This window comes from Herpailurus yagouaroundi, unplaced genomic scaffold, assembly GCF_014898765.1.
Source record: "Herpailurus yagouaroundi ecotype Mexico unplaced genomic scaffold, PumYag 188, whole genome shotgun sequence".
NCBI lineage: Eukaryota > Metazoa > Chordata > Mammalia > Carnivora > Felidae > Herpailurus > Herpailurus yagouaroundi.
In genome coordinates, this window is record NW_024412419.1 from 38739836 (window position 1) to 38765547 (window position 25712).

The 25712-nt window shown below is 51.7% G+C and overlaps 1 protein-coding gene across 7 annotated transcripts in view; it reads right to left on the minus strand.

The window, feature by feature from the left end:
* The window catches only part of PAX8 (paired box 8), a 59505-nt gene that overhangs the window by 9772 nt on the left and 24021 nt on the right, over positions 1 to 25712 (minus strand). For 2 of the 7 annotated variants that reach the window (XM_040496796.1, XM_040496794.1), the window contains exons 3-9: positions 16386 to 16551; positions 13725 to 13925; positions 12298 to 12386; positions 11855 to 11980; positions 11419 to 11594; positions 7214 to 7334; positions 6541 to 6747 (exon numbers count right to left, since the gene is read on the minus strand). In XM_040496796.1, coding sequence (XP_040352730.1) covers positions 6541 to 6747; positions 7214 to 7334; positions 11419 to 11594; positions 11855 to 11980; positions 12298 to 12386; positions 13725 to 13925; positions 16386 to 16551 — 1086 coding nt within the window. The remainder of the gene's footprint in view (positions 1 to 6540; positions 6748 to 7213; positions 7335 to 11418; positions 11595 to 11854; positions 11981 to 12297; positions 12387 to 13724; positions 13926 to 16385; positions 16552 to 25712) is intronic. The other 5 variants (XM_040496798.1, XM_040496795.1, XM_040496797.1 and 2 more) reach the window with 5 other exon arrangements.

Here is a 25712-nt window from a genome sequence, read left to right on the forward strand (position 1 = left end):
CGATTCCTGGAAAAAAAAAACAAAACAAACAAAAACCAAAAAACAACCCACTTTCAGCAAAACGGACATCCAGCTCTCTCTTTATAATCTACGGGTAATGCCCTTGTCTTGGAGGCATGTGGAGACAGCCCTAGTGACCTGATTTCTCTGGCTCTACCTCTCCTCTACATCAGAAAGTTTGAACCTTCCCATTTTGGAGGCCCCGTCTGACTCGGTGAGTTTCTTCCACTTCTCTCGTGTCCCACAGGCCCAGATCAGACTCTCCCTCACCTAAGGATTCTTGGCAATTCATACTGCTTTGGCCACATCTGTCCAGGTAATGACCGCTGTCATTACCACTCAGCGTATTTATTAATAACATCTATTTTACTCTCAAATGCCCCATTTGGAATGATGAGTTATTTGGTCATCCCATTTCTTAGTGATGTTTACAGGGTTTCTCAACTTCAGCACTATTGACATTTGGGGCCAGATAATTTATTTTTTAATTTTTTTTAACGTTTATTTTATTTTTGAGGCAGAGAGAGACAGGGCATGAACGGGGGAGGGTCAGAGAGAGGGAGACACAGAATCTGAAATAGGCTCCAGGCTCTGAGCAGTCAGCACAGAGCCCAACACGGGGCTCGAACTCACGGACCGCGAGATCGTGACCTGAGCCGAATCAGATGCTTAACCAACTGAGCCACCCAGGCGCCCCAGGGGCCAGCTAATTTTTGTGTGGGGGTCATCCTCAGCATCGCAGGATGTTCCATAGCATCCCTGGCGTCTACTCGCTAGGTACTGGAAGAACTTCCCACCCCACAGGACAACCAAAAGTGTCTCTAGATATTGTCATACGTCCCCAGGGGCAAAATCACCCTGGGGTGAGAAACGCTGTGTTCGGTTATGACCATTTTACCCAAGCACCTCTGCCTCCTTCACATCGGGGACTGCCTTTTCTCCCGGGACTCACAGGGACCCCCTGTGAGTCTGTCAACCAACTTACCAAGGCCGTCCCCTCTGCACCACTGCCTGTCCAACTTTTCTGCCCGACATCCCCCCGAGGTCCAACATGCTTTGAACTCTTCAGGGGGTGGCTAGTAATGATGAACGGGAAGGCATGTCCCATGGAACCTTATGAGTCGTCAGTACTGCAGCGACCTCTATTTTTAGAGATTTCCTGAAGACAAGTTGTGCATTCAATAAAGATTTACTGAGAAAGTATGAGGTCCCAGGCACTTTTCCGAATACTGGGGACACAGCAGTAAGAATGCTAAATTAGCAAGGCCAGCCACTAAAGCAAGATTGGGCATGAGCTGGGATAAGCATGTGGAGCCAAGTTTAGGGGGTCAACAAACGAGACCAGGCCTTCTGGACTTCTGTCTTTCCTCTGAAGGAAGGATTTAGGAACCAGAGGACCTTGGTCCTTATCCTGCTTCTGCAACTAATTTTCCAAGTGTCCTTAGACCAGCCACCTATGTGCCCAAGCTTGTTTCTTCATGTGCAAAATGGGTGGGGGAGGGGGGAAATAAGAGTACCTTATATACCTTATTACTATTACTATGATGTTATCAGTATAACTCACAGCCAGGGTTTCATGTTATAGGTGGACATCGATTAGTGCAGTGGACACATTCTATAAGTTGTTACATCATGGGAACCCGTATAGAATAAACCCTATTTGAAATAAGCCATCAGTGTTCATTATTTAAAACTATGTGAATGTTTTCATAAAAATGAACACCATCGGTGCCGGAGCAAACAGGGTGGAATCCACTGGAATTCTATAGGTGGGTTCAGTTCACTTGACCCAAGGTCTGAATAAAGGCGGGATTGGAAACTCGGGTGAGGCAAGGAAATTTTAGTGCATTTAGAAGTAGAGGAAGGACTATGCAGAAAATACTCCAAGGTAAAATCTGATCCTTCTTTGAAGAAGGACTGCAATACAATCAGCTATCGGACTCAGCCCCCTCGGCTCTCAGATGAACATTTAGCAAAAGACTAAAGGCTCTGAGAGGAAGGGGCGGCCATGAAGTCTGTGAGGGCAGCAGGCGTACAGGGGGTGGACAGATGCATGAGTAGGAGAGTGATGGAAGAGGGTTGGTGGCTAATTCAGGCCCAATGCCTTTTCTTTTCTTTTCCTGCTTCCTCTTCCCTGAGAGAGAGAGAGAGAGAGAGAGAGCTCTAGATCCAAGCCAGGCTGTGGATGAGGGACAAACGAATTTCTCTGAATCACATCTTCCCATCTGTCTCATGAGCTAGGTTAGATTAGAGATAGTAAATTAGGTTCACCCTATCACTTATTTCATTGGTAGGGGCTTCCTGGTACCCTGTGTTGAGAAGGATTCTGAGGCTGCATCTGTGTCTACCATGACTGGGGCTGGAGGTGAGGAGGTAACTCTTGGCTTTTAGGCCTCCTCTTTGCTGGTGCTGGTCTAGGTATTCTCCAGGTCTCCTTTGACCCTGGAGCCCTGTGGTTCCACACTCCCCTTTCTACTGCCCTCGACCCATCCCTTTCCATCACCTGGCCCTACTGTTTCTTGAGCTCTGCAGCTCAGTGGGCAGAGCACCAGGACACACGCTCCCCCAAAGCTGCAATTTAGTCACAATTGCCCTGTAGGACCCCATCCCATGAGAGCTAGCCCCTAGACTGCTCTTAGAAATAAATTCATTAACCTCACTCCCTTATATTCTGAGATTTTAATCTTCATCTCTCCTTGACCACCGAATTTTCTCCCAGGGGAGCAGACGTTTCTGGATCAAGTGCTGGAGCAGACCCCAAAGTCTTCCATGAAACCTGGCCCTCCTGGAAAGCCTAGTAAGACTTTCTACAGGATGGCCCTCATCCAGCCTATGGTACCTTAAACTCCCCTGTCAATCCCTCAAAACTCTGCTTCAGTTCCTTGAATATGTGGTTTCTTCCAAAAAGCCAAGAACCTTGTGACCTTCTCAGAAATGTAACCACAGAAGCCATGAGGTAGATGCACTCCAACATGTTACAGACATGCAACTCTAACCATGACCTTTTACTGAATTACTTATTTTTGAAGGGTCTTCATCATTAGTTTCTTTGATTTGTTATTATTTATTTATTTATTTATTTATTTATTTATTTATATTTTGAGAGAGAGTGTGTGCGCATGTGTGCATGCATGAGTGAGGGAGGAGCAGAAGGAGAGAGAGAGAGAGAGAGAGGATCGTAAGCAGGCTCCATGCTCAGTGCAAAGCCTAAATCAGGGCTCAATCCCATGACCCTAGGATCATGATCTGAGCTGAAATCAAGAGAGACACTTAATCAACTGAGCCACCCAGGTGCCCTTAGGTTCTTTGATTTGTAATTCCTCTGCACTCAAATATACTTTCTACATGGCCCTATTTTTCAGAAGGTGATGTAGACACAGGTTGATATTCACTGGCTGCAAAGTGGGGTTCTATAAAAAAAACACTAACACCCCAGAAATATTGGCAAGTGTTCTAAATATTGGTAGAGTCCAGGAGGAATTTAGAGGGTAGAGGTGATTTCAGACAATTTTATTTGCCCACTTTGATGTCTGCCCTCTACTTGACCCCTTTTCAATTCCTTATCTTGTTCTGATAGCAAAGAAAATTTATAGCAATCCAGAAATCTCTTTGGCAGGACTAAATATAATTTTGCACAAAAGAATGGAGGCGGGTAGTGGACTCTTTGATGATAAAACCAAACTCAGGGCTCTCCGATCAGCTGAGCTGGAATCAGCCCTGGAACACCCAGGACAAGGATGCCTTCGCTATCACTCTTGCAAATGTGCTGGGACCCAGACTGGGGCATCTGAAGGGAAATGGCAGGAATATTAGGGACAATCCTATTGTTCCCCAAACTCTGATCCTTCTTTTTTAAAAAGCTGATTAGGGGGAAGCTGAGACCCAGAGGGACAGTCGCCCTGGAGACCGCGCTAGCAGAGACACTGGGTGAGGAGAGGAAGTGACCCCAGGGGGAGACTGTGAAGCAGCAGGGAGGGTTCTTAGGAAGCCACTCAGAGGAGGTGAGCTGGGAAGGCTCTGGTAGGTGAGGGCCAAGCTGATTCTGGAATGAAAACTCATCTGGTCCTGCCTCTTTCCTCTTGTCTGCAGCACTACCTCGGCATAATTGAGTCTTGGCTCCCTTCTTTCTTTCAAGTTCACCTCTTCCTCTCTTGGATGGCTTTCTAGCCCCCCGACTCTTGAGATCCTTCCTTCCTTCTGGCCTTCCTTCTCCCTGCATGTCCTCCCAGCCTGCTCACCGTGGCTCGGACCCATGGTAGGTATTTTAGGTTCATTCTTGACCATAGTCTGCAGGTGGACAGTCTTCGAGGAGCCACAGGTCAACACCCTGGGCTCCACATGGACACCAGCCATCCTGTACCTTGTGCCCAAGCCACAGGGCTGGCCCAGCTCTGTGAACTGCATCCCTGACTTGCTTCCTGCTCTTGGCAACCTGCCTGGACCCGGTGCCTCCAAGCCTGGGCGTTCCTCGACAGAGGAAGAGTCCCTGACTCTGGTGCTCCATCTTCAGCCCTCAGGCTGGGCCCTACAGCCAGCCATTGGCTTCCACAGGGGCCGCACTCTATACCCTGGTGTCTGCTGACAGCTTCTTTGCTCCATGGGGTGCATGACCTTCCAGTTCTGCTGCTGGTCTGGAATGTGGGCATGTCCACTAAACGGAGAGCTGACAGAGGTCGGAAGTGGCCCACTGCTTTGACTGCATATTGACAGGGGGTGCATGAAGCCCTAACAGGGTGACAGGGAAGGGAGAAAGTTGGGGGCAGGGAGTTTGCCACGGACCACTGTCCAAGACCACTTCCCAATGCCATGCGTCCACTGCCTTGACCTCTCGAATGGTCCTGCCAGGTACCTGGGCAACTCACGCAGTAACTAAAGAACTGCGCCCCATCGTCACGTGCTCCATCCACACCTCATCCCCTGCCTGGCTTATTGCAGCCCTCCTGGTTGGGGCCCACCATTCACACGAAGCAGGCGGTCTCACCCAGTGCTTGGGCCTCTCCATCCCGCGGCGGATGTGAGCCCCTTTACTCCCTGGCTCCCCTCCCACCCTCCCATCCCATTTTCTCTGGCTGACATCACTCCACTCAGCTCACAGATTTTTCTCCTTTAATCACTTTGGTCAAAACAAATGACCCATCTCCGCTGACTTCACCCGCTTTTGAAATTTTGAACTCTGAGTCAGCATGTGCTCCCGTGCCCCATACCCTGAAACACTGCCTCTCTGCCCACACATTGGGCTTCCTTCATGAACCCTTTACCTCTGTGCCCACCTCTTTCAAGAGGTCCTCCCACACTAGACATGGGGATGCACAGAGAAAAACATCCCAGGTCCAGCCAGACTGTGCACTTGAGTAAGATGACCTTGTGGTCCCTCTGGGCAGGTAGAGGCCTTGTTCTTCTGGTGTGGTGGTTTTCAAGTCCAGGGGCTTTCAGGGGGGCAGAGTCCCTACTTCAAAACAGAGTAGCTCTTCACTTGTCTGATTTGGATACCTGGCTTCTATAAAAGCTGTCATTTTAGCAGCGTGTTTTGAGGCCCAGCAAGGTGAAAAACACTGGTCCAGAAGGGCTAGTCCACTTCTGGCTTCCTCCATGGGTTCTGGTTCAGTGCCTTGGGCCCACATCTAACACAGTCCCATCTCCATGGAAGCCCTTCGGAGAGCTGAAGGCTATCATGGGTCCCTCCCTGCTCTCCATTCTCGCTCCATCTCAGGTCTTCTCCTGCACAAGCCAGACACCCTCTTTCAGCTGCTGCCCAGGCCCTGGCTGGTGGGCTGATGTCCTACTTCCAGGGAGGCCCACTTCTGCTGAGGTCTGACCCACAGGCCGCATGCAGGCCGAGCCCTCACTCCGCCAGACAACCACACGCCTACGCAGGGGCCCTGGCCAGGCCCAACTCCTTCCTGGGCCTCTTTCCCATCAATATAAGGAGAGATTTGCTCTAGATGCCCCTAAGGCATTCCAGCTTTACGTGTTTTGAGGCCAGTGAGGTTCCTGATAGGAGGTCCCCTGCTCCCTCATCTCTCAAGTGTCTCCGAGGGTGACCCTGTTAAGCTGGATACAAGGAATGCTACACTGTGGAGACCCAACTGGGACGGACCCTCTGTCTTCTTTAGAAATTTGATCCGGAAATCGTCTCCAAAAGCCAATGACTTCTTCCCTCCAAAGTTTTCTTCTTTTCCTTCTTTTTCACTTTTCACCCAGACCAAGGGTTCACTGCTTTATACTTCCTGGCTCCTGGCCTTAAGGCCCCCCGCTCTTCCATGGGTCTTTGGGGGGAGGTTCTGGAAATGTGCCGCGCACCCCACTTCCTGGCATCCCCAGAGTGCCTGCCCCTCCCACGGCCTGACTTGGCCAGCACGGAGCACCACATCTTGGCACGTCCAAAAGCTGCGGGTAGATTTAGGGAATAGGGTGACGGTGGACAGGACTGAGGGCCAGAGACGGGGCTGGACCCAAAGCAGGGGACTGGTGGCCGGCCCTGAGGACCTCCCCCTCCCCCACCCGCGATAGCTGCACGGCCCCGGGACCTCCCTGTCGTACCTGAGAGGAGGGCCTGGCCCGTGAACTGCCCGTACACGGAGGCAGCATGGGGAAAGGCATTGAAGGGCGGGACCGAGGCACCGGCTGGGACCCCGGAGCCGACTTGCTGCAGATCCAAAAAGGCGGAGCTAGATAAAGAGGAAGGGGTGGAGCTAGAACTGGACACCTCGGGGGTTTCCTGCTTTATGGCGAAGGGTGAATGAGGATCTGCCGGAGGGAGGGAGACAACAAGGAGAGAGGGGTGTGAGATGATGGGGTGGGCACATGCACAGACCCAGCCATGAGATGCGGGAGGGGTGCGGGCGGGGCGCGGGGGCAGGCGGCTCCTCTCTGAGTCTGGGGGTGGCGGGAGGGCTGCACGTGTTCCTCGGGATGACTGAGGGCTGGAGAGAAGCTCTGCCTCCCTGCTGTGCCTCTGCTAGCATAGGAGTGTTGTGTGTGCCGCCTCCCCTCCCCTCCCCCGCAGCGGTGGGGGAGCGAGGAGGCACGGAGGGGGGCCTGGGATACGAGGCTAGACCCTCTGGACCCACCTGGAGGCCCAGTCAGCACAGCCCACCTCTCCTCTGCAGGCCCAAGGTCCTAGCACCCTCCTCCTCAGGGCCGGCCGCGCTCTGCCTTCCAGCCCATCTGTGCAGCTGGGGCCACATGGCCCAGGACATTCCGGGAGTCGTACCTGCCACCACGGGGTAGGTCTGATGAGTCGAGAGGTTGCGCCCCAAGGGTGTATTGGAAGGGGTCAGGGTGGCCTTGCCGTCGTCCAGGGCGCTGTTGAGCAAGGGCAGCGGGTAGAGGCCCTGGGGAACAAAGAGAAGTCAGCGCACAGAGGCCCCTGGCAGGCGGCCTACCTAGAGACCCTGAAGCCTGATCTCCGGGCTTCCTCTCCTGCGGCCCTGGAATTCAAAGCCAGCCGGTCTCCCTCCCTGTCTCCCCACACGGTCTGGACGCACAGAGAGCAGGATGCAGGGCTGGAGCGGTCTGCCTCTGGCCTGGCTCAGAGTGCTTCGCTCCATTCATTAGTTTATTCCTCTCCGGATAGGAAATGCAGGCACAGGGAAGCCAAGAAGCTCGTCATACTCCCATGTGGGGCAGAGCCAGGACCGAAACCCAAGGGGCCTGGCTCTCATGTGCATGCTCTCAAACGCTGCCCTAAACTGGAAGACACGATGACCGCTTCTGTTTGCAAAGAGGGCACGTCAGAGCAATGCCATCCTGACCCACTGAGCCCCATGGCCCTGTGATGTGGCCAAGCAGTATTTTGTATGTTTTGTAGGTGGAGAGCCCGAAGCCCAGAGAGGCAAGTGTCCCCGGTAAGTATGAAACTGGTATCAAACAGAGGGTCCCGGATCCTGCCTCGTGTGCTCTTTCCTTCAATAAAGTGGCAGACAGGACACCCACCAGAACAGGTGGGTGTCTTCTTTCTCTTTTCTACGTCCAAGTAAACATTAACTCGCAGGTTCAGCTGGACGATGATACTTGGGGTCAATTTTATTTAAAAATCTCTTTATCAAGTACCTGGAGGAGTTTTCTTTGTTAAGGCCTCATTTTAGATGCCCTGGACACGAGTGGGGTTATGTACGATTAGGGCAAGCATGCATTACCCCTCACCGGGACTCCCTCCCTTGAGGGGACAAGACAGCGCAAACAGGCACACACCCGATCCCCCGGGCAGGTCACACACATCACAAACACACTAGGTGGAGCCGTGTGCATATTAAAATCGAGGAACGTTCTGCGGTTACATAACAGCTCCACTAAAGGCAGTCACTTCCATGGAGCCGTGTTCTCCGAGGGGCCACAGCACTTTCTGGTTGCATGCTGGGCACTTTTGGAAACTGCAGTCAATTCTGAAGGCCACCAGGGCACCATTACCATGTAGCAGCAATTACTGACTGAATGGTGCTCTGGTTCCATGCCTTCCGAGGGGAGACTGCTGTAGGGTAGGGTAGAGTTGCCTGGAGCCTGGCTTAATGAAATTGAACAAAATACCCAATTTCTAGAGAGTGTAAGAAAAGTTTAAAATGCCTTATGGATGTGTTGATTTGATAACAAATATCTACTCAAAATCCTATAGCTTTCCAAAATCCAGGCAATTCAGTGAAGGGGGAAAAAAAAATCCCCAAATCTCTAGAGTCAGACATCTTGGTATGTTGCATTGAATGGCGGCGATATCCCAGTGATGGGATAAACTGGAATGGAGCCTGAATTGGCGTGCAGAGGGGCACAGTGCTTTCGTTTCCTGGGCCAGTTTGAGCCCTGGCTCTGCAATGACCAGCCGAGGAGCTTTAATCTCCTTGACCTCTCTGAGCCTTGATTTTTTTTTTTTTCTCCTACATAACAAGGATAATAGAATCTGATGTACGAATTGAATGAGATTCTATATACATATACTAAATGCTTAGCACAGAATGCCCAGTAAATTGCTATCATAGGTATTATTATTTCAGAATTATGTGAAGAGTCATAAGCTGCCAAATTCTTGCGGTCTGTCCTAATAGTCACATTCTGTTGATCTGCTTCTTATTACACTTATAAAATAGAGGAAAAATACCTATTCCTAAGCGTGACATCTAACTGTGCCTGATCGTGAAAGAGCAACCAGAAGTAAGGCCACCATCTTACTTTCCCTTGTTGATTTTACAGAACCTGACGTCAGGTATGAGGACCTGTAAGCCTCTCTCTCTCTCTCTCTCTCTCTCTCTCTCTCTCTTTCTTGGCTCCCCAGGCCAGAGGGCCTTCCTGTGCCCAGATGAGAGAACACGGAGTGTCCTTTGATGGCACAGAGTCACCAAGGGTGGGAAAGGCAAGGGCTCAGATGCAAAGAGCCCTCGGGACAGGCTGGATTCTCCCTGCCCCCACCACCAACCCAGGTGAATGAATGAGCGAGTAGAAGACTGGCTGAGGGAGGGAATGAATCACGGGTGGACATGGCTGAGCCTCAGTTTCCTCCTGTACAGGATGAGAGGTTGGAGGAGTTCCATGGTTTTCGAACTCTGTTTTTCCGGTGTTCACATAATAATGGACATAGAAGCACCATATCTAAAACAGGTATCAGTGGGCAAGTCTGAATGAAACCAGGGCCGGCAGGTCTGAGCTCCACCAGCTGTTTGCTCCCCCAGGCTCCGTCGACCCTCCCTGGCCCTGGGTTATCTCCATGCAAATGGAAAGACTGGACTCAGTGGTCCCCGAGGTCCCTGTGGCTCTGAGACTCTCTGATAACCATAATTCCCCATGTACAACATAGGCCGGCTTGGTGTGGGGTCTCGGGGCTTCCTTGTAATCAAGGAATCAGCCAGGTTAATGGAGCCAGGAGATGGCTCTGTGACCCAGAGGGCGCCTGGGGTCTCAGCAGCAGGGTTTCTTTACCAGGATGGCTGCTGTTTGCACACTGGGGTTATGCAGGCTCCTTCCCACAGAGCGGGCTCCCCGTCGGCCCACGGCTGCGGCCCCATTTCCCTCAGGGAGCCATGTGCTGACTCTCCGATGAGCACCCGGACCCTCTCCCCAGGTCTGCTGACGGCCAGCTTTCTCTGCACCCCCTCGTGGGGTGCAGAGCCCGGCCTGATAAAATCGCTGACGCAGATTGCTGGCCCAGCTGCGGTGCTGGCATGGACCCAGCAGCCCAGACGGTCACTGGCAGTGGTTCAGCTGGTTATTGGCATCGGCGATGTTGTCCTGCTCAGACTTTAAAGGCGTAAGGCTTGCCTCATTCCTGGGTCAAACGCTAGCAGGAGCAAAGTGGGACCCGTGGACCCACCCTAAGGGAATTCCTCAGCTGGTTGATCCCGTGGGGGAGGGGGTGGAGGTCACGGCTACTGCGGACAGATACAGATGAACTGAGGGGCCAGCGGCCCTGGAGTTTCTGTCAGACTTGTGGAGTCTCTTTTGGGCTCGTGGGAGACCCATGACGTCTCTGCTACCTTTTCCCGGAAGCTGACCCACTATAAACCATCTCACCTGTCTTGAGCACAAGAAATAAAAAAAAACAAAAACAAAAACAAAACAAAAAACTCCCCTGTAACTTGAAATTTAGCGTTCTGGATTTCTCAGCTCACTCACCCATACGTCTTCACTGGGTATCTATTCTAAAAGGGGCACAACGTTAGGTGCCGGAGATTAAAAAAAAAAAAAAAAAAAAAAAATTTGATACAACACCCCGCCCTGCCTTATGAAATCCACTGTCCACACCTCTGTCCACTAGACGGTTCCAGCACAATGTGAGAAGTTACCCGAGGGGCACGTTGGGTATGCAGAAGCACAGACGAGGGAGAGACGGAGCATGTCTGAGGGGCAGGGCATGCTTCATGGACAAGTGATGCTTGAGCTGAGTCATAATGGCCAAGCGGTACTTTTCCAGGCAGAAAGGTGGGAGGCGAGGCGCTGTGCGGGGAGGGCGTGCACTGTGCCAGTGCAGAGAGGTGTGAACGAGAGCGGTGTGCTCGGGAGCGTGAGTCATGCAGGGTCGTAGGGTGTGCGGGTGTGAGTGGCCAGAGGTAGGCTGCAGGTGCTGGCTGAGGTCATGGCGTAGGGCTTGGAGGAGCTGCTTTGGAGCTGTAGGACCCGACCCCTGCGGTCTGGGAAAGCCACAGGGCAACAGAGGGATGGTTGTGTTGCTCTTCCCGAAAAGGCAGAGCTCAGAGGCTATAGGTGAGGAGAGGCAAGAGTGCTGGGGCAGGGGCGGGGGGAGGGGAGGAGATGCCAGCATCTGGGAAAATAAAGTCTGTGAGGCTTGATGCTGCATGAAGCATGCGCCCTGAGCCCGTCGGAGCAAGTTCTAGTTGCTCTGGCGGCTGGACTGCAGGCTGACTGGGAGTCTTTGAGAGACGGCGCTTTGCTGCGGCCCCTGCCCGCCGCCGCTCACCTGCTCACCCGGCTGCTCACCTGCTCGCCTTTGGTGTGGCTGGGGGAGGCATAGGCCTCCGGGTAGTGCTGCCGCTCGAATGGGCACTCGAGCGGCTCAAGGTGGTGCTGGCTGAAGGCGTCCGTGCGAAGGTGCTTGCGGGGCCCGCTGCTGCTGCTCTGGGAGTCGATGCTCAGCCGGCAGCTGTCCTGGTCACCTGGCATCCCCAGGCAGGGAGAGAGCTTTCAGGGGACCCATCTACCACACCCCAGGCCAGAGTGGAAAGGCAGACTCGGGCTGCAGAGGGATGGGAAGGACCTGGCTCCGGGCTGCGGGACTGTGGCCAGCTTGGGGGGCGGGCCACGTGCTGTAGGCGGGAGTTGCAAAGTCTGGGGCCACCGGTCCCTATGGAGCCTGAGCAGACTGCCCTCCTGCACCCCCCCACCCCAACCTGCCCTCTGGCTCCCCAACACTCACTGTCGTCCATTTTCCTCTTGCTGTCGCTGCCAGGCTGAGCAATCCCCAGGAGCCCGTTGATGGAGTAGGTGGAGCCCAGAGAGTCTGACTGGGGTGACTCTGGGGGCGTTACAGCTGAGCTGGGGACTGCAGTGGGGGAGAGAGGGAGAGGGTCAGCACATGTGGGTGACACCCCTGGGAGCCCCCACTGCCACCATGGGGGAGACAGGGGGCCCACTGGAGTGGGGGTTCTTGGATCAAGGCTGCCGGAAATGTTTCCACCCCTAAGTATGTCAGTGCATCTTCCCCGGGACCCAGCAAGGCTTTGTCGGTGGAAGGGCTCAGTCCGCACAGGCGGGTGTGTGTGTGTGTGTGTGTGTGTGTGTGTGTGTGTGTGTGTGTGACTGTTTTTGCTGATGGGTATGGGTGTGCGAGGCTGAGTGTGCCTGCAGGTCAGCACTCACTCAGCGTGTGTCCCGGGCTCAGGGACTTGGTGGCCACGCAGCTGTCCATGGGGAGGTTGAATGGTTGCTGCACTTTGGTCCGGATGATCCTGTAAGGAAGACAAGAAAGGCTATTAGAGAGAAGAGGAGGAAACAGGACTCACGCTGGCCTGGATCTGTGCCTTTTTGAGAGCCCACCGGGGTATCTTAAAGGCACCTCGATTACAACCTGCTACAATCAAATGCATGGCCTTACTCCTCACACCTGGTCCTTCCCAGTTTTCCCGTTTCATGATCAGTTCCATTGGTCACTCAAGGCAGAGATACAGGCGGAGTTCACGTCTGCCTCCTTCCCTCTTCTCTCAAGCCCATCATGAGGTTCAGTGGGTTTGACCTTGTAAACCTCTCTGCTGTTGACCCCTCTCTGCATCTCACTGTCAGCAACTTAGTGCATGCCACTACCAAGTCTCTCCCTCCGCGATCACTCCCTGGCCTGCCCCTATCTGCTCTTGACCCTTTCTACTCGATTCTCCCAATTGTAGCTAGAGTGGACTTTTTGAAATGCCAGTCAGCCTCCTGCTTAAAGTCTGCCAAGTTTCTTATAGGTCACAGGTAAGAATATGTGACATGGCCACCCGCCTCTAAGAGGCAGTCTTTGCTGACCTTTCCACCTCAGCCTACCCCATGTTCCCCATCTATCTGCTGGCTTTCTTTCGGCTTCGTGTCTAAGATCTATGAGCCACAGGTCCTTTGCATGTGCTGCCTCAAGGCTCCTTTGGCTCCCCTTTTCACTTATTTAACTCTTACTCATCGTTCTTACTCAGGGACATCTTTTCATACCTTCCTAAACCAAGTCGCTCTATGCTAGCTCACATACCCGCATGTTTCTCTCCTCAGGAGGACTTACAGTGCACTTATACAATTGTTTGTGTGGGCACTTGATTAGTACTTGATTAGTGTCTGTCTTCCCCCTAGACTGTAAGCTCCACAAGGACAAGGATTGTGTGTGTCCAGGGCCTAGCACATAAATCGAGTGAATCACACATACGTGAATGAGTGAGTGAGGAAATGATTGACTGAGGTAGTGAGTGAATAATTGAATGACTAAACAATGGGGTGAATGCTTGAATGAGGGCCGGGTTAGGGGTCATGTGGCCCAAGAAAGGATCAATTCAAGATTCTTTTATTGAATAAAAAAGGATGTAGCGTGTGAGGAAGGAAACTGTGGAAAGTACAACCCAGGGTGGGGTGGGGTGGGGGCAGAAATGTCTCCTAGCAGTGGGGAGGTGTGATGTCTGCCCGGAGGCCGGGGGGCTTCCTGCTTAATTCTCCAGCAGTAGGCCCCTCCTCAGGCTCCCCTCTACCCAAGCCAGGCCCTTCTTCAGGTCTCTGTCATGATTCCCCCAAAGCCCAGGTGCCTTGGCCCCCGGCTGCTGTGTCCCTCTTACCTATTGATGGAGCTGACACTGGGCACAGTGTCATTGTCGCAGACCCCCTCAGCCAGGAGCCGGTCTCGGATCTCCCAGGCAAACATGGTAGGGTTCTGACGCTTGTAGTCTCCAATCTTCTCCACCACCTTGGGGGTGGCCACCTTGGGCTTGGAGCCCCCTATCACTCCAGGCCGGATGCTGCCAGTCTCGTAGTACCTACTCCAATAGAGAACCCCAAAGAATTACCCAATAAGCAGGTGGGGTCTTCCGGCCGGGACTTAGCCAGAGACTCTCATTCCTCTCCAAAGCTTCTGGGGAGGGGTTTGGGGGCTGAAACGCACCCCCCCAGGGCTGGCCTCAAACACTTGATGTTCCTGGCACTATCTGTTTCCCTTGGATGGGTAGGTTTATGCTGCTGCCGAACTCTGCTAAAGACCTCACCCTGGACACCTGGCTTCTCTCTTTTTCCCTCAGGCCAGTGTCTTGTGTCTGAGCTCCTGCAAGAGCCACCTGTGGAGAACAAAAGATTTCCCTTCTTAGAAAGGAAATTGTGATGCCCATGCTGCGTGTGTACATACAAGTTCACAGTGGTGGGTTTCTCTATCCGGCTTTTCTTTCTTTCTTTTTAATGTTTTTATTTATTTTTGAGAGAGAGAAAGAGAGACAGGGCACAAGTGGGGGTGGGGCAGAGAGAGAGGGAGACACAGAGCAGGGCGCTGTGAGCTGTCAGCACAGAGCCCGATGCGGGGCTCGAACTCATGAGCCATGAGATCATGACCTGAGCCAAAGTCAGACGCTCAACAGACTGACCCACCCAGGTGCCCCTCTATCCAGCTTTTCTTAGTTAAAGCATGACTCACTGTTCTTGGCCATCCTGGCTTTACCCTCCCCAAGAAGCCAGCTTGGATCGTTGGGCCCTCTGCCTCGGTCTGGCTGATTCACCTTTGCTCCCCTCCCTTCCCCCCTGGCTGGCCACTGGTTTTCTACCAGGTTACATGGTTCATGTTGAAGCTGCTTCTCATGGACTCTGGAATACCAGCCTGTCCTGGATCCCTGGCCACGTCCAGCCCCATAAGCCAAGCTCACTCTCCCAGGCTCTCCACTTCTCCTCTCCTCTGAGCACCCAACTAGCTGCTTTGGCGGATCAGAGACTTAGGTCAGGATAGCTTTGCCCTCCTTGTTGTGGAAACTCTGTGGTCTCTTCTACAATGAAATAAAATCTGGTTCTTTAAAACTCTGCTTGCCTGTCACAGCCTTCCAAGGCTCATCTCTCTGGGGCACCCCAGCCCACCCTGGGAAGCCCTTTCCTGACCCTAGCCACAGAGCACATGCTACCCTGACAGCTTCGGTAGGAAGCCAGGGCTCTCCACAGTTCAGTTACAGTTCAGGGCTCTTTGCCTCTTTAAACCAGAACTCCACTTGAATCCGTTAAAAAAAAAATTTTTTTTTTAATGTTTCTTCATTTTTGGAAGACAGAGAGAGACAGAGCACAAGCAGGGATGGGGCGGAGAGAGAGGGGGACACAGAACCTGAAGCAGGCTCCAGGCTCTGAGCTGTCAGCACGGAGCCTCACGCGGGACTCGAACTCATGAACTACGAGATCATGACCTGAGCCGAAGTCAGACACTTAACTGACTGAGTCACTCAGATGCCCTTCTTCTTGAATCCACTTATCAGTTGGGTGAGGGAGACAGGTACATTGAACTGATGCAAAGCCCCAAGTCCCCCAGTGCAGGGGCATTTTGGGAGTGGCTCTCCAGACCATGCTATGTCAATCCAGAAGCAGGGCTTTGCTGCTCCTGGTTCCACCTGAACCTTTGGGTCAGTGGTCCTCAACTCCGGCTGCAGAAAGTTGGAATCACTTGATGGAGCCTTAGCACTGTACGAAAACTTGGGCTCATTCTCCTAAAGAGCTGCTTTAATTGGTGTGGGCTGGGGCCGAGACATACATTTATATTTATATAAATATTTTTTATATTTTTTTTTTTTTTTTTTTTTTTTTTTTTAAATTACTTTTCCCCAGGTGACTCTAACGTGCAGCCGGGGCTGTGAGCCACTGCTCTGTGGTTAGTGATCATACGTGTTACCTGGTCATCTCATAAAAATCACAGCACCCAGGCCTGGCTTCCAGAGTGGATGCTGTGATTTATATGTAGGTCTGGACCAGGCCTTAGGAGCTGCCTCTCATCAGGACCCCCTGATGCTTCTGCTGCCGTTTCTCTGGGAGTTACCAGTTTGAGAAGCACACTCAGACATCCCTCATGGGGGGCTTAGGCTGCAGGAGCCACCTCTGATCATGTGCCCCTCCGTGGTGGCTCCTTTTCCTTTGGTCTCAGGGGGGGGGGGGGGGGGGGGGGGGGTGCTTTGGGGAAGATGCTCCTGCTTTAGGAGTAGAGAAGCCTATAAAAATAAGACATGAGACAAAGGAGAAAAGTGGGAGGGAGAAACAAAAGGAAGGAGAAGTGGACAAAGAAGAAGAAAGGGCAGGAAAATAACAGAAGAAGAGCAGTGCATAAGGGGGAGGCCCAGAAGTGCCATCACACTGTTCAGGTCCCGGGGACCAAGGCTGGACATCGGGAATGGACCCGAGTCCCCTGGGGGAAGGGAGGGTGGCTGCGAGGTGGGCCGCAGAAGGCAAGCCCTGCAGGGACGGTGGCGTGTGGTGAATTTTGTGCTTACCTGCCAAGGATCTTGCTGACACAGCCATGGCTGACTCGGAGCTGGCGGGAGATGTCGCAGGGCCTCACTCCCTGGTGGGCCAGGTCCACGATGCGCTGACGCACCACTTCAGGCAGGGGTCTGCCGTTCACAAAGGCCCCTCCTAGCTGATTCAGCCCTCCGTGGCCTAAGAAGACAGTAGTCCCAGGAACAGCTGTCAGGGGCCAGGCAGGGCGGGTGGGTGGGAATTAGCCCGGGTGTGGGTGCTTGTGTGCATGAGAGACCGTGCACGTGAACTCTAACCATCGTGCCCTCGGGTTCTCCTGATGCAATGCCCCCTGTTTCCCATTGCAGAGGGAGGCCAGCTCCCATTGGGGGGTGGTGTATGATGCCACAGAGGGGCGCGCTGCAGTCTGGGCACCTCTTGGACCTGCGCAGGCTCCTCTGAGACCCTCAGCCCTCCTCTCTGAATGCCAACCCCACCACCTTCTTCCCTCCCTCTGAAAGGGGTTGGAGATGCAGAGTCTTCCTACTCTGACACCGAGCTGTGTGATGTTGGAGCAAGTCCCCTCTCCTCTCTGGCTCCCCGTTCCTTATCTATCAGATGAGGGCATTCAGTGGTCTTTACATTTGTCAGAGCCAGATTTTGTAAGCACAATTGCACTGAGAAACACAAACACAAATGAACCGAAGCAGAGCTTCTCTGCTTGAGCCAGGGCAGAGTGGGCCCAGGCCCTGTGTGTGGGCTCCTGGCCCGAGTGAGTGACCCCGTGGTTTCTTCTTTATGGGCCAGAGGACTAACAGGACTGGCAGAGAACTCCCTGCCATCCATTCCCGGGGGCCCAGGACTATGTCAGGCTGCAGGCAGTTGTGCAGAACGTGGACAAGCCGTGGACGCGTGTGCATGTTCCTTAGCTGCCTTCCCGACTTGCCCTCTGCCCTCTGGCCCCAGCCTGTGTTTCATTCTGAGCCCTTCTACCTGTTCCAATGTATTTATTGAGTGCCTACTATGTGCCAGGCCCTGCAGATGCCCAGGTGAATAAGACAGATGTGATCTCTGTTCTTGTTTCACAGGGTTTACTAAAGTGAGGGCCCAGACCAACAAATAGCCAATTACCAGACCACGTGACCACTGCTGGGATGGGGCCCAAGTAGGGAGTTATGGGAACCACTGAAGGGGACCAAGCCCAGGCTTAGGGGACCATAGAAGGGTTCCTGGAGAAGTCTGAACTTTGAACATAAAGAGGTGTTAGCCAAGTGAAGGAGTGAAGGGAGAAAACTGTTCCAGGCAGTGGGAACAGCACGTGAAAGGCTTAAAGGTAAGAAAGTGCTTGTCTATTAGACTTACCAACCTTCTCAACTCTCTAAAATCCCTAGACCAGCTTGGACTAATTCCAAGGCTGAAATATCCCTTTTGCTGATGAAGAGACTGGGGCTTGGAGAGTTTCAGTGGCCTGATTTATGACTTAGGTGACTCAGCCCGTTTGAGGAGCAACCAGGCTCTAGCTAAAGATTAAGGCTCCCATCAGTGCTTCTTGGGTTGAGTCCTGCACTTGCGTTGAGTCCAGAACTGACCCTGGAAGCTTGGCATTGCCCCTGCGGGACTGCACTGAAGGTGCCATGGTCTGGGCATGAAGGAGATCTTTCCACACTGGGGCATGATTTGGTGATATGGCTGGGATGGTGGAGCTTGAGGGGTGGGCGTCAGGGGGAGCGAGCAGGCAAGGAGGAAGAGCCAGTGCCAAGCCTTCTGTGTGAGCCCGTTAAGGACTATTTATGGCCAAGGGTGGGAAGCGCCTCTCAGAGCACACAGTGCCCATTATCGCCCACTGACTTAGCACATTCAGAACTGCCTTGCAATGTCCCCTCAGGGGCCCAAGCTGGCTTCAGCAAAATAGTCAATTTCTCTTAAAAGAAAAAAAAAAAAAAAAAGAGGCTATAAGCCTCTGGCCTGGGCAATAAGTCAGGAGGAAAAAGCCTGCTGGCCAAATACCCAGCAGGAGGGACACAGTGATCCATCTCCCTGGTGGAGGCAACTGGGTGAGCTGGAGCACAATTTCCACCTGTGCTCTGCTAGGCAGCTTGTCCCAGCGAGTGCTTTCCCACCAGGGCTGGGAGGACATCCCAGATGACCCTCTCCTGAGCCCATGCGGCTAGCTTCTCATGGCTACAGGCCATTCTTGGAGAATGGCTTAGCCACTTGATCCTCATTCGTCCATCCTTATGGTCTTTTGGCTCGTTTGGGTCCAGACACTGAACACAAGGGGGCGCCAGACAGCCACCCAAACGCAGACAAGACCGTGAACTGTCCAGCTTTGTCCCCATTTTCCAGAACTTCGATCTGCCACGTCATCTACCAAGGTTCAGGTGTTTGGGGGTGGGGGCTAGAGCCTCTATATCTGGAAGCAAGCTTTCCTGAAGGTGGAGTTCTTCACCCCTAGAAAGGTAGAAGTTGAAAAAACCAAGCGCCATTTTGGGGGTGACCTGAATTGGATATGGTGCCTTAAAAAAAATATATCAGCCCTATCTGTTTCTCTGTTGAAGCCGTATGGGCTATTGTCCTAAATCTTCCTGAAGGGCTGATCAGGATTCTTAGAGACCTAAGCCCTCAGGAACCCTCCTGAAGGCTTATTTATTGGATCATCCAGCATCAGTGTGAAATGGAAGGTGTTCTCATACCTCTGGCCCCTAAACTATAAATGCTCTGGTGCTTTATTTTATTTTAGTGGCTTCTGAGTGACTTTGTGTTGCTGTACAAGGAGCTTTGGGCCAGATTCTTGCACCGACTCTGTCTGTTTTTACTTTTATCATTTGAGAAAGTTTGTAGGTTTTTTTTTTTTCAGCACTACTGTTCTCATCCATTGAATGAAACTTCTTCCTGTGTCTCATGCTGACCCATAACAAGTGCTGTAAGAAGATGTGGAAATGAGGGTGTAGGAGTATTTGGTTTGATGGAAATCTTGATAGAAGTGTAATGTTTTTCTAATTTGTAATATTCACATGGTTGAATGTTATGTCCCAAGCTTGGACCTAGGACTGGGGCAGTGGTTCACACACTTGAGCTTGCATCAGAATCACTTTGGGAACTTTTAAAAACACAGGCTGATGAGCCCAGTGCCCTGAGTTTCTGAAGCAGGGGGTCGAGGATGGAACCATGAATTTGTTTCCAGGAAGTTCCCAGATGCTGCCGATACTGCTTGTCTGGGACCACACGTTGCAAACCACTGGTTTAGGTTGGACAATGGCAGGGAAAGAAAACTGAGAGAAACTAAATATTTGTACATCTACCACCTCAGCCCTACCTTCTAAGAATAATAATTCATATTATTTGTATGTTAAAATTTTCATTTCTTTTTATCTCAACGCGTACGTATGAAGTGCCTACCACGGCTCAGGTACAGAGCACTGAGGATGCCATCTTGATTAGGACAGGAAACCGGGCTCTCAAGGAACTTACAATCTTTGGGGGATGCAGTCACATAAATTGGGAATCACCATGGTGAGGGAGAAGTTTCTTGAAAAAGGTAAGTTCAGGTGTTAGGGGAGCCCATAAGTGGTCAGATGGAAGTTGCAGGGAGGAATGACCAGGAGGTAACCAGGTGAAGAAGTATCCACAGGAAAATAAATCCACGCACAAGGTCTTGGCGCTCTCAAGGCACTGGAAGACATTTACTGTGGTGTAGGACAGGCAGGTAGCAGGGAGGTAACAGAAGATGGAGATGGCCCGTATGGTTTGAGGCGTTGAGCTGAGTCCCCGTAATGGAAGGACTTTTGTCCTTCCTATGTCCGGTGTGGGGGAGTGGAGTCCTTTGGGTGAGTCACCACCAAATGCCCAGAGGTGGGTGCAGCCTTCCTTCCTGCACCGGGATGGGCTGGGCCGCCCACCGTGCTGACCACCTTTCCATGCAGCTGTGAATGAGGTGGGCTTTGAGGCCGGAAGCCGGGAATGAGTGGGAGCTCCTGGTTGGACTAGTGGGAAGGTGTGAACCCGAAAGAGGTTGGAAGCTTCCAAAGCAAAGGCCCTTTGCATGGTCTGGAGCGTCATGGGTGGGTATGGTAGAGGAAGACAAGACTGCTTGGCCGGACACAAGCAGGTTCTGAGTGCGGAGGCCCTCAGACAAAGGGATGCCGACTTTCCCAGGGCCACAGAAGGAAACTGAGGGGTTTTGACACTGAGGGGTTTTGATCCTTGCAAAACCCCAGATGAAGCCTGCTGTCCGGAAGTGTATACTATGGAAAAGTGCCATTCAGGAAGGCATTAAGATTTTCTTTGGTAATTTCTTCACTCCGTATAGAGCTCTAAGGAACAGGAATGGTAGGAGGAAAATAGAGACGCTCATCGCTTAAAATTCTTGTTATGTGTACCAATCCCAGAACTTTAAGACACATGGAGAATTTTCCTGGGCCCATAGTCCTTTATACAAGTCTCTGTCATGTCACTGAGGGCACTGATAAGTCTCTTTATTTATATTCCAAAGGGCCCTCCTCAAGGCCAGGACCTTTGCTGTCTTTGTCTACCTGGCACCTGTCATAAAAGTCGAATTAATGCTTCAGTATATACATGAGACACGAAAAATGCTTTTCAAACGTGTGGGGCTGTTGTGATGGTCACATCGCACTGACTCTCCACTGTGGGATCTCTAAATGGCAGACTCCAATACTCTCCTCTTTCTTTCTGTCTCATTCCTCACACCTCTGCCCGGTCCCAGAGCGACACTGGTACAATGTGTTGTTCTGGGAGAATTTCCATGTAACTCCCTGGGGATTTTTGCTTTATCTCCAAAGGGTGTCAAGGCGGAAGTTTGACCCCTTGGTAGGACTATAGCGGGAGGGGCTTGTGGCTGCCTTGGGATGTCCTTTAGATCAAGCATGCCTACTCCCCTTCCGCCGAGGAACAGCCTTGCCAATGCTAACTGGGCTCTGCCATACTTAGCCCGGTGGTGGTGTCCCTCCTCAGCACGCTCGCCGGGCCTGTGGTCACCCACTGCAACCTCCCAGCTGCTCCCCTTGGCTTGGTGCCTTTCTGGAATAAAGGCCAGGGCCTCAAACCATTCCTAAAGGAAGTGTTCCAGGACCACAGAAACCTAGTGTTCCAACCTCTTGTTCCATCTTGCACCCTAAGTCTGCACTTCGGATTGCACTGGCATCCATGGTTATGGGTTCCCTGGGCACATTAGGACTTAGACTAGCACAAAAGGGGTGGGCATGCTGAGAGACAGCCTTCCGCATCTGGCTTTAGCCCCATCTTGCTGCATGGCCTTCGTGTCTGTGCCTTGCACTTCTCTCCCCAAGGCTAACTGACTGGGGCAGAGACAGTAGCTAGGTAAAGCTATTGCTTCTACTTCTCATTTATTTCACATTGATGCCTTGCCCTTCTACCCGTTCTGGAACCCTACTCCATAAATTAGCCTCACATTTCTTTTCTTTTTTTTTTTAAGTTTATTTATTTTGAGAGACGGGGGGGAGGGGCAGAGAGAGAGGGAGAGAGAGAATCCCAAGCAGGCTCCGCGCTGTCAGCGCAGAGCCCGATGTGGGACTTGAATTCGCAAACCACGAGATCATGACCTGAGCCGAAGTCGAGTTGGATGGTTAACCGACTGAGCCACCCAGGCGCCCCTCCTCACTTTTCTTTTGTGTTACTTACCTCTCCCTTTCTACTAGGTCTTTCCCTGGACCTACAAACTCAATTACATTCTTCTATGCCGCTTCCCCAACCCCTCCCCGTCCCCCCAATATTCCCCCCGTTGACTATGAAATGTTTTCTGATGATTGTTTTCAACCAGACCTCTCGAGAAGTAGTCATACTTGCTGTTCCTATTTCTTTCATTTCCTTCCTTGCTATTCGGTGGTCAACTCACTGTGTGCCTCCAGCTTAGCGTGTGCTCAAACTTGGTACTGGATGGATGGCGAGTGGTTCCATGCTAGGTTCTCCCCCTTAAAGAAGTTTCTGTGACAATGCTGTCTCCTGGTTTCTTATACCTTCAGACCTGCTTTTGTTTCTCTTTACTGGGCTCTCTTCTCTCATTTGTTCTATTATATATGTATATACATATATATTTTTTTCAGGCTTTTCTCAAACCCCAGTGCTGCACCCACTTTACACCGTCATCCTTGGTGATCACACGCCCACTCTCATTGTACCCATGTACTGATGGCCCCATGGGCACCCCTGGGATCTCCAGCCCAGAACTTTCCCCTTCCTTTTATATCCAGTTTCCTACTGGAAATCTCCTGTTGGGTGATAAAGAGCATCCTCTCTAGTGTTGTCTTGGTCAGTAAAAGCACCAGCTGCCACGCAAGCACAGAGCCTGCCTTTGGCTTCATCTCCCACCACCCTCAACCACAAGGTGCACCGTGCCCTCCCTCATTGGCTTCCGTGTGACCTTAGAGCTACCAGTGCGTCCTTCTGCCTTGGGGCTTTTGCACACACGGTTCCCTCTGCCTGAGGGAACCTCTTCCCCTCTTATCTGGTTAATTCCTGCCCATCCTGTATAGGTTAGCACAAAGTCACTTCATCCAGGTGGCTTTGCTTTACCCTGCAGAGTAGGTTAGGGCCTGTGGTTAGACACCGTCCATGACATCGTTTATCTTTCTTGCGATGCAGTCATTCAAATTTTAATTTCACATTCATTTGCATGATTATATACAGGAGTAGTGACTGTCTTCTCCCACCAGATCGAAAGCTCCATGAGGGCGGGACCGTGTCTGTTTTGTTCATTATTAAATGGTATTAGGTGTTCAATTAATATGTGCCACATGAAAGAACTAATGGTCTTTAGTTTCTTCCCTTCTGCTCATAGGGAGGACTCACTCAGCCACGACATTTTTACCTCTTAAATATTTACCTAACCAGTACCTTCTTAGCCATCCCCAGTGTTCACACATCCAAATATTCATTTATCCATTCAACGTGTATTCATTGAGTACCTACCACATGCCAGGCACTTTACTGGGACTGATCATATAGAATTGATGCCTGATCTCATGGAGCCCCTAGTCTAGAAATAGGTAGATATTTAAAAAGTAAACGCATAAACAAATGGATAATTCTTGCTAGGATAGTGCTAAGAAGGACACAATAGGGTACAGTATTAAAGAATAAGGGGGTGGAGGGTGAGACATAGAATTAGTTCCAGGTGACCAAAGACAATCTCTCTAAGTGATGTATAATCTGAGACAAAGGTAGGGGTTAACTAGTCCCCTGGACTCACTGGTCTTTGCTCTCAGTATGCACACATGGCCTTTTGTGGGGAGCAACCCATCTAAAACCTGAGTCTGACCGTGTGCCCCCCAGTATTGAAGAAACCCGCTGGGGTGTGGTCCCATCTCCTATGGGTGACGTCTAAGCTACTAAATCTGGAGGACAAGGTCCATGTGAGCTGACCCTGGCTCACCTCTCCTCTCCAGCCTCGATTCCTACCTGCCTGAGCCTTATTTCTGATGACCCAGCAGTGCAGAATTGCGTGCTGTTCTTTCATAGCATCCAAATCCTCCCCTGTGTCCTTGTTTGTGCCGTCCTCCATGCCTGGAGTGGCCTTTCCTAACCGTCTCCTGATTGATTTGTACGCATACCTTGAGTCACTTCAGGAAGCTACCTCCTCCAGGAAGTCTCCCTGCCTTTCCTGCCTGTTGTCTCTGGTCCTTCCTTTTTTTTTTTTTTTTTAAACATTTTTTTTTAACGTTTATTTATTTTTGAGACAGAGAGAGACAGCGCATGAACGGGGGAGGGTCAGAGAGAGGGAGACACAGAATCTGAAACACGCTCCAGGCTCTGAGCTGTCAGCACAGACCCGATGCGGGGCTCGAACTCACGGACCGCGAGATCATGACCTGAGCCAAAGTCGGACGCTTAACTGACTGAGCCACCCAGGCACCCCTGGTCCTTCCTTTTAAACATGTCAGGACATAGTCTCTACCACTACACGTGGCAGAATATGCATCTATTTATACTGGCTGTGTCCTGCTACATAGACTGTGCCCCATGAGGGATGATTTTTTTATATCTCTGAAGCACTAATATCTAGTATAATGCTTGGTGCACAGTGGGCACTCAATAAATGCTGGCTAATTATTGGAAGAAAGGAAGGAAAGAGGGAGGGAAAGAAGAAACAAAGGAAAGAGAGGGAAGAAGGAAGGAAGGAAGGAAAGAAAGAAGGAGGGGAGAGAGAGATGAAAGGAAGGAGGGTGGAAGGGAGGAAGGGAAGGAAGGAAGGAAGGGAGGGAAGGACAGAGGGACAGAGGGACAGGAAGGAAAGTAAACAGGCCCCGAACAAGCTTAGTGAAGCCCACACATTCTTTGCGCTAAGCAGAATTCTGTCTTGCAAAGTCATATTCTCTTAGACACGAGCTATTTTAAAAGGGGTCCAGATATCACAGTCCAGGAAAAGAGAAATTTGCCCTCCTGTAGGAGCCATGGGATGAACACAGAGGCCTTCCTTTACATCAAGCCTTTGACGGCAGCATGAAATGTGTGGGCACTTGTCATGGCTCACTTACAGCCTATTTGGTCTGCAGGGGCTCCCTGTCACTCCCATGGGAGACTGTCACCAAGGCGGGCCTGCAGGCTCCAAGGTGAGAAGCCTTTTCCTTCTAACCCTGGGCCTTGGAGGGCCTATGGAGAAAGATGTGGGGACACCTACACAGAGTGACCCTCACGGGGTTTACGGCTCTCGTGGGGAGACTAAAGTGCGCACCGAGGGAAGGAGCCACAAGAGAGAGCTCGGGCTAGGGATGACCGCTGTGTCTTGTCAACAGCTACCCCTCCTGGGACCTGGACACCCCAGAGTCAGAGGCACACTTGAGGAGAAGTTTCTGGCTCAGAGCTGCTGGGCAGTGACAGCCTTTTACGTCTAACAGGATCCAGTTGTTAAAAAAGAAACTGGTGGGGCGCCTGGGTGGCTCAGTCGGTTGAGCGTCCGACTTCAGCTCAGGTCACGATCTCGCGGTCCATGAGTTCGAGCCCCGTGTCGGGCTCTGGGCTGATGGCTCAGAGCCTGGAGCCTGCTTCCGATTCTGTGTCTCCCTCTCTCTCTGCCCCTCCCCCGTTCATGCTTTGTCTCAAAAATAAATAAACGTTAAAAAAAAAAGAAAGAAAGAAAGAAAGAAAGAAACTGGTGTCCCAGGTCTCAGTGCCAAGAAGCTCAGCACTGTGCTCTGTGTTCAAGGCCAAGGACACGACCAAGCCAGTCCTGGAATCCTGTTTCCTCAGACCTCTCTGACATTAAGTAGCATTATCAGTCAGTGTCTCCTCAGAAGACCTGTCCTTAGGTATTTCCGCAGAGATGCTTCAATGTAGGAGCTTGCTTATCTGGCTGCTGGAGGGCTGTAAACAGAGCACAAAGAAACACT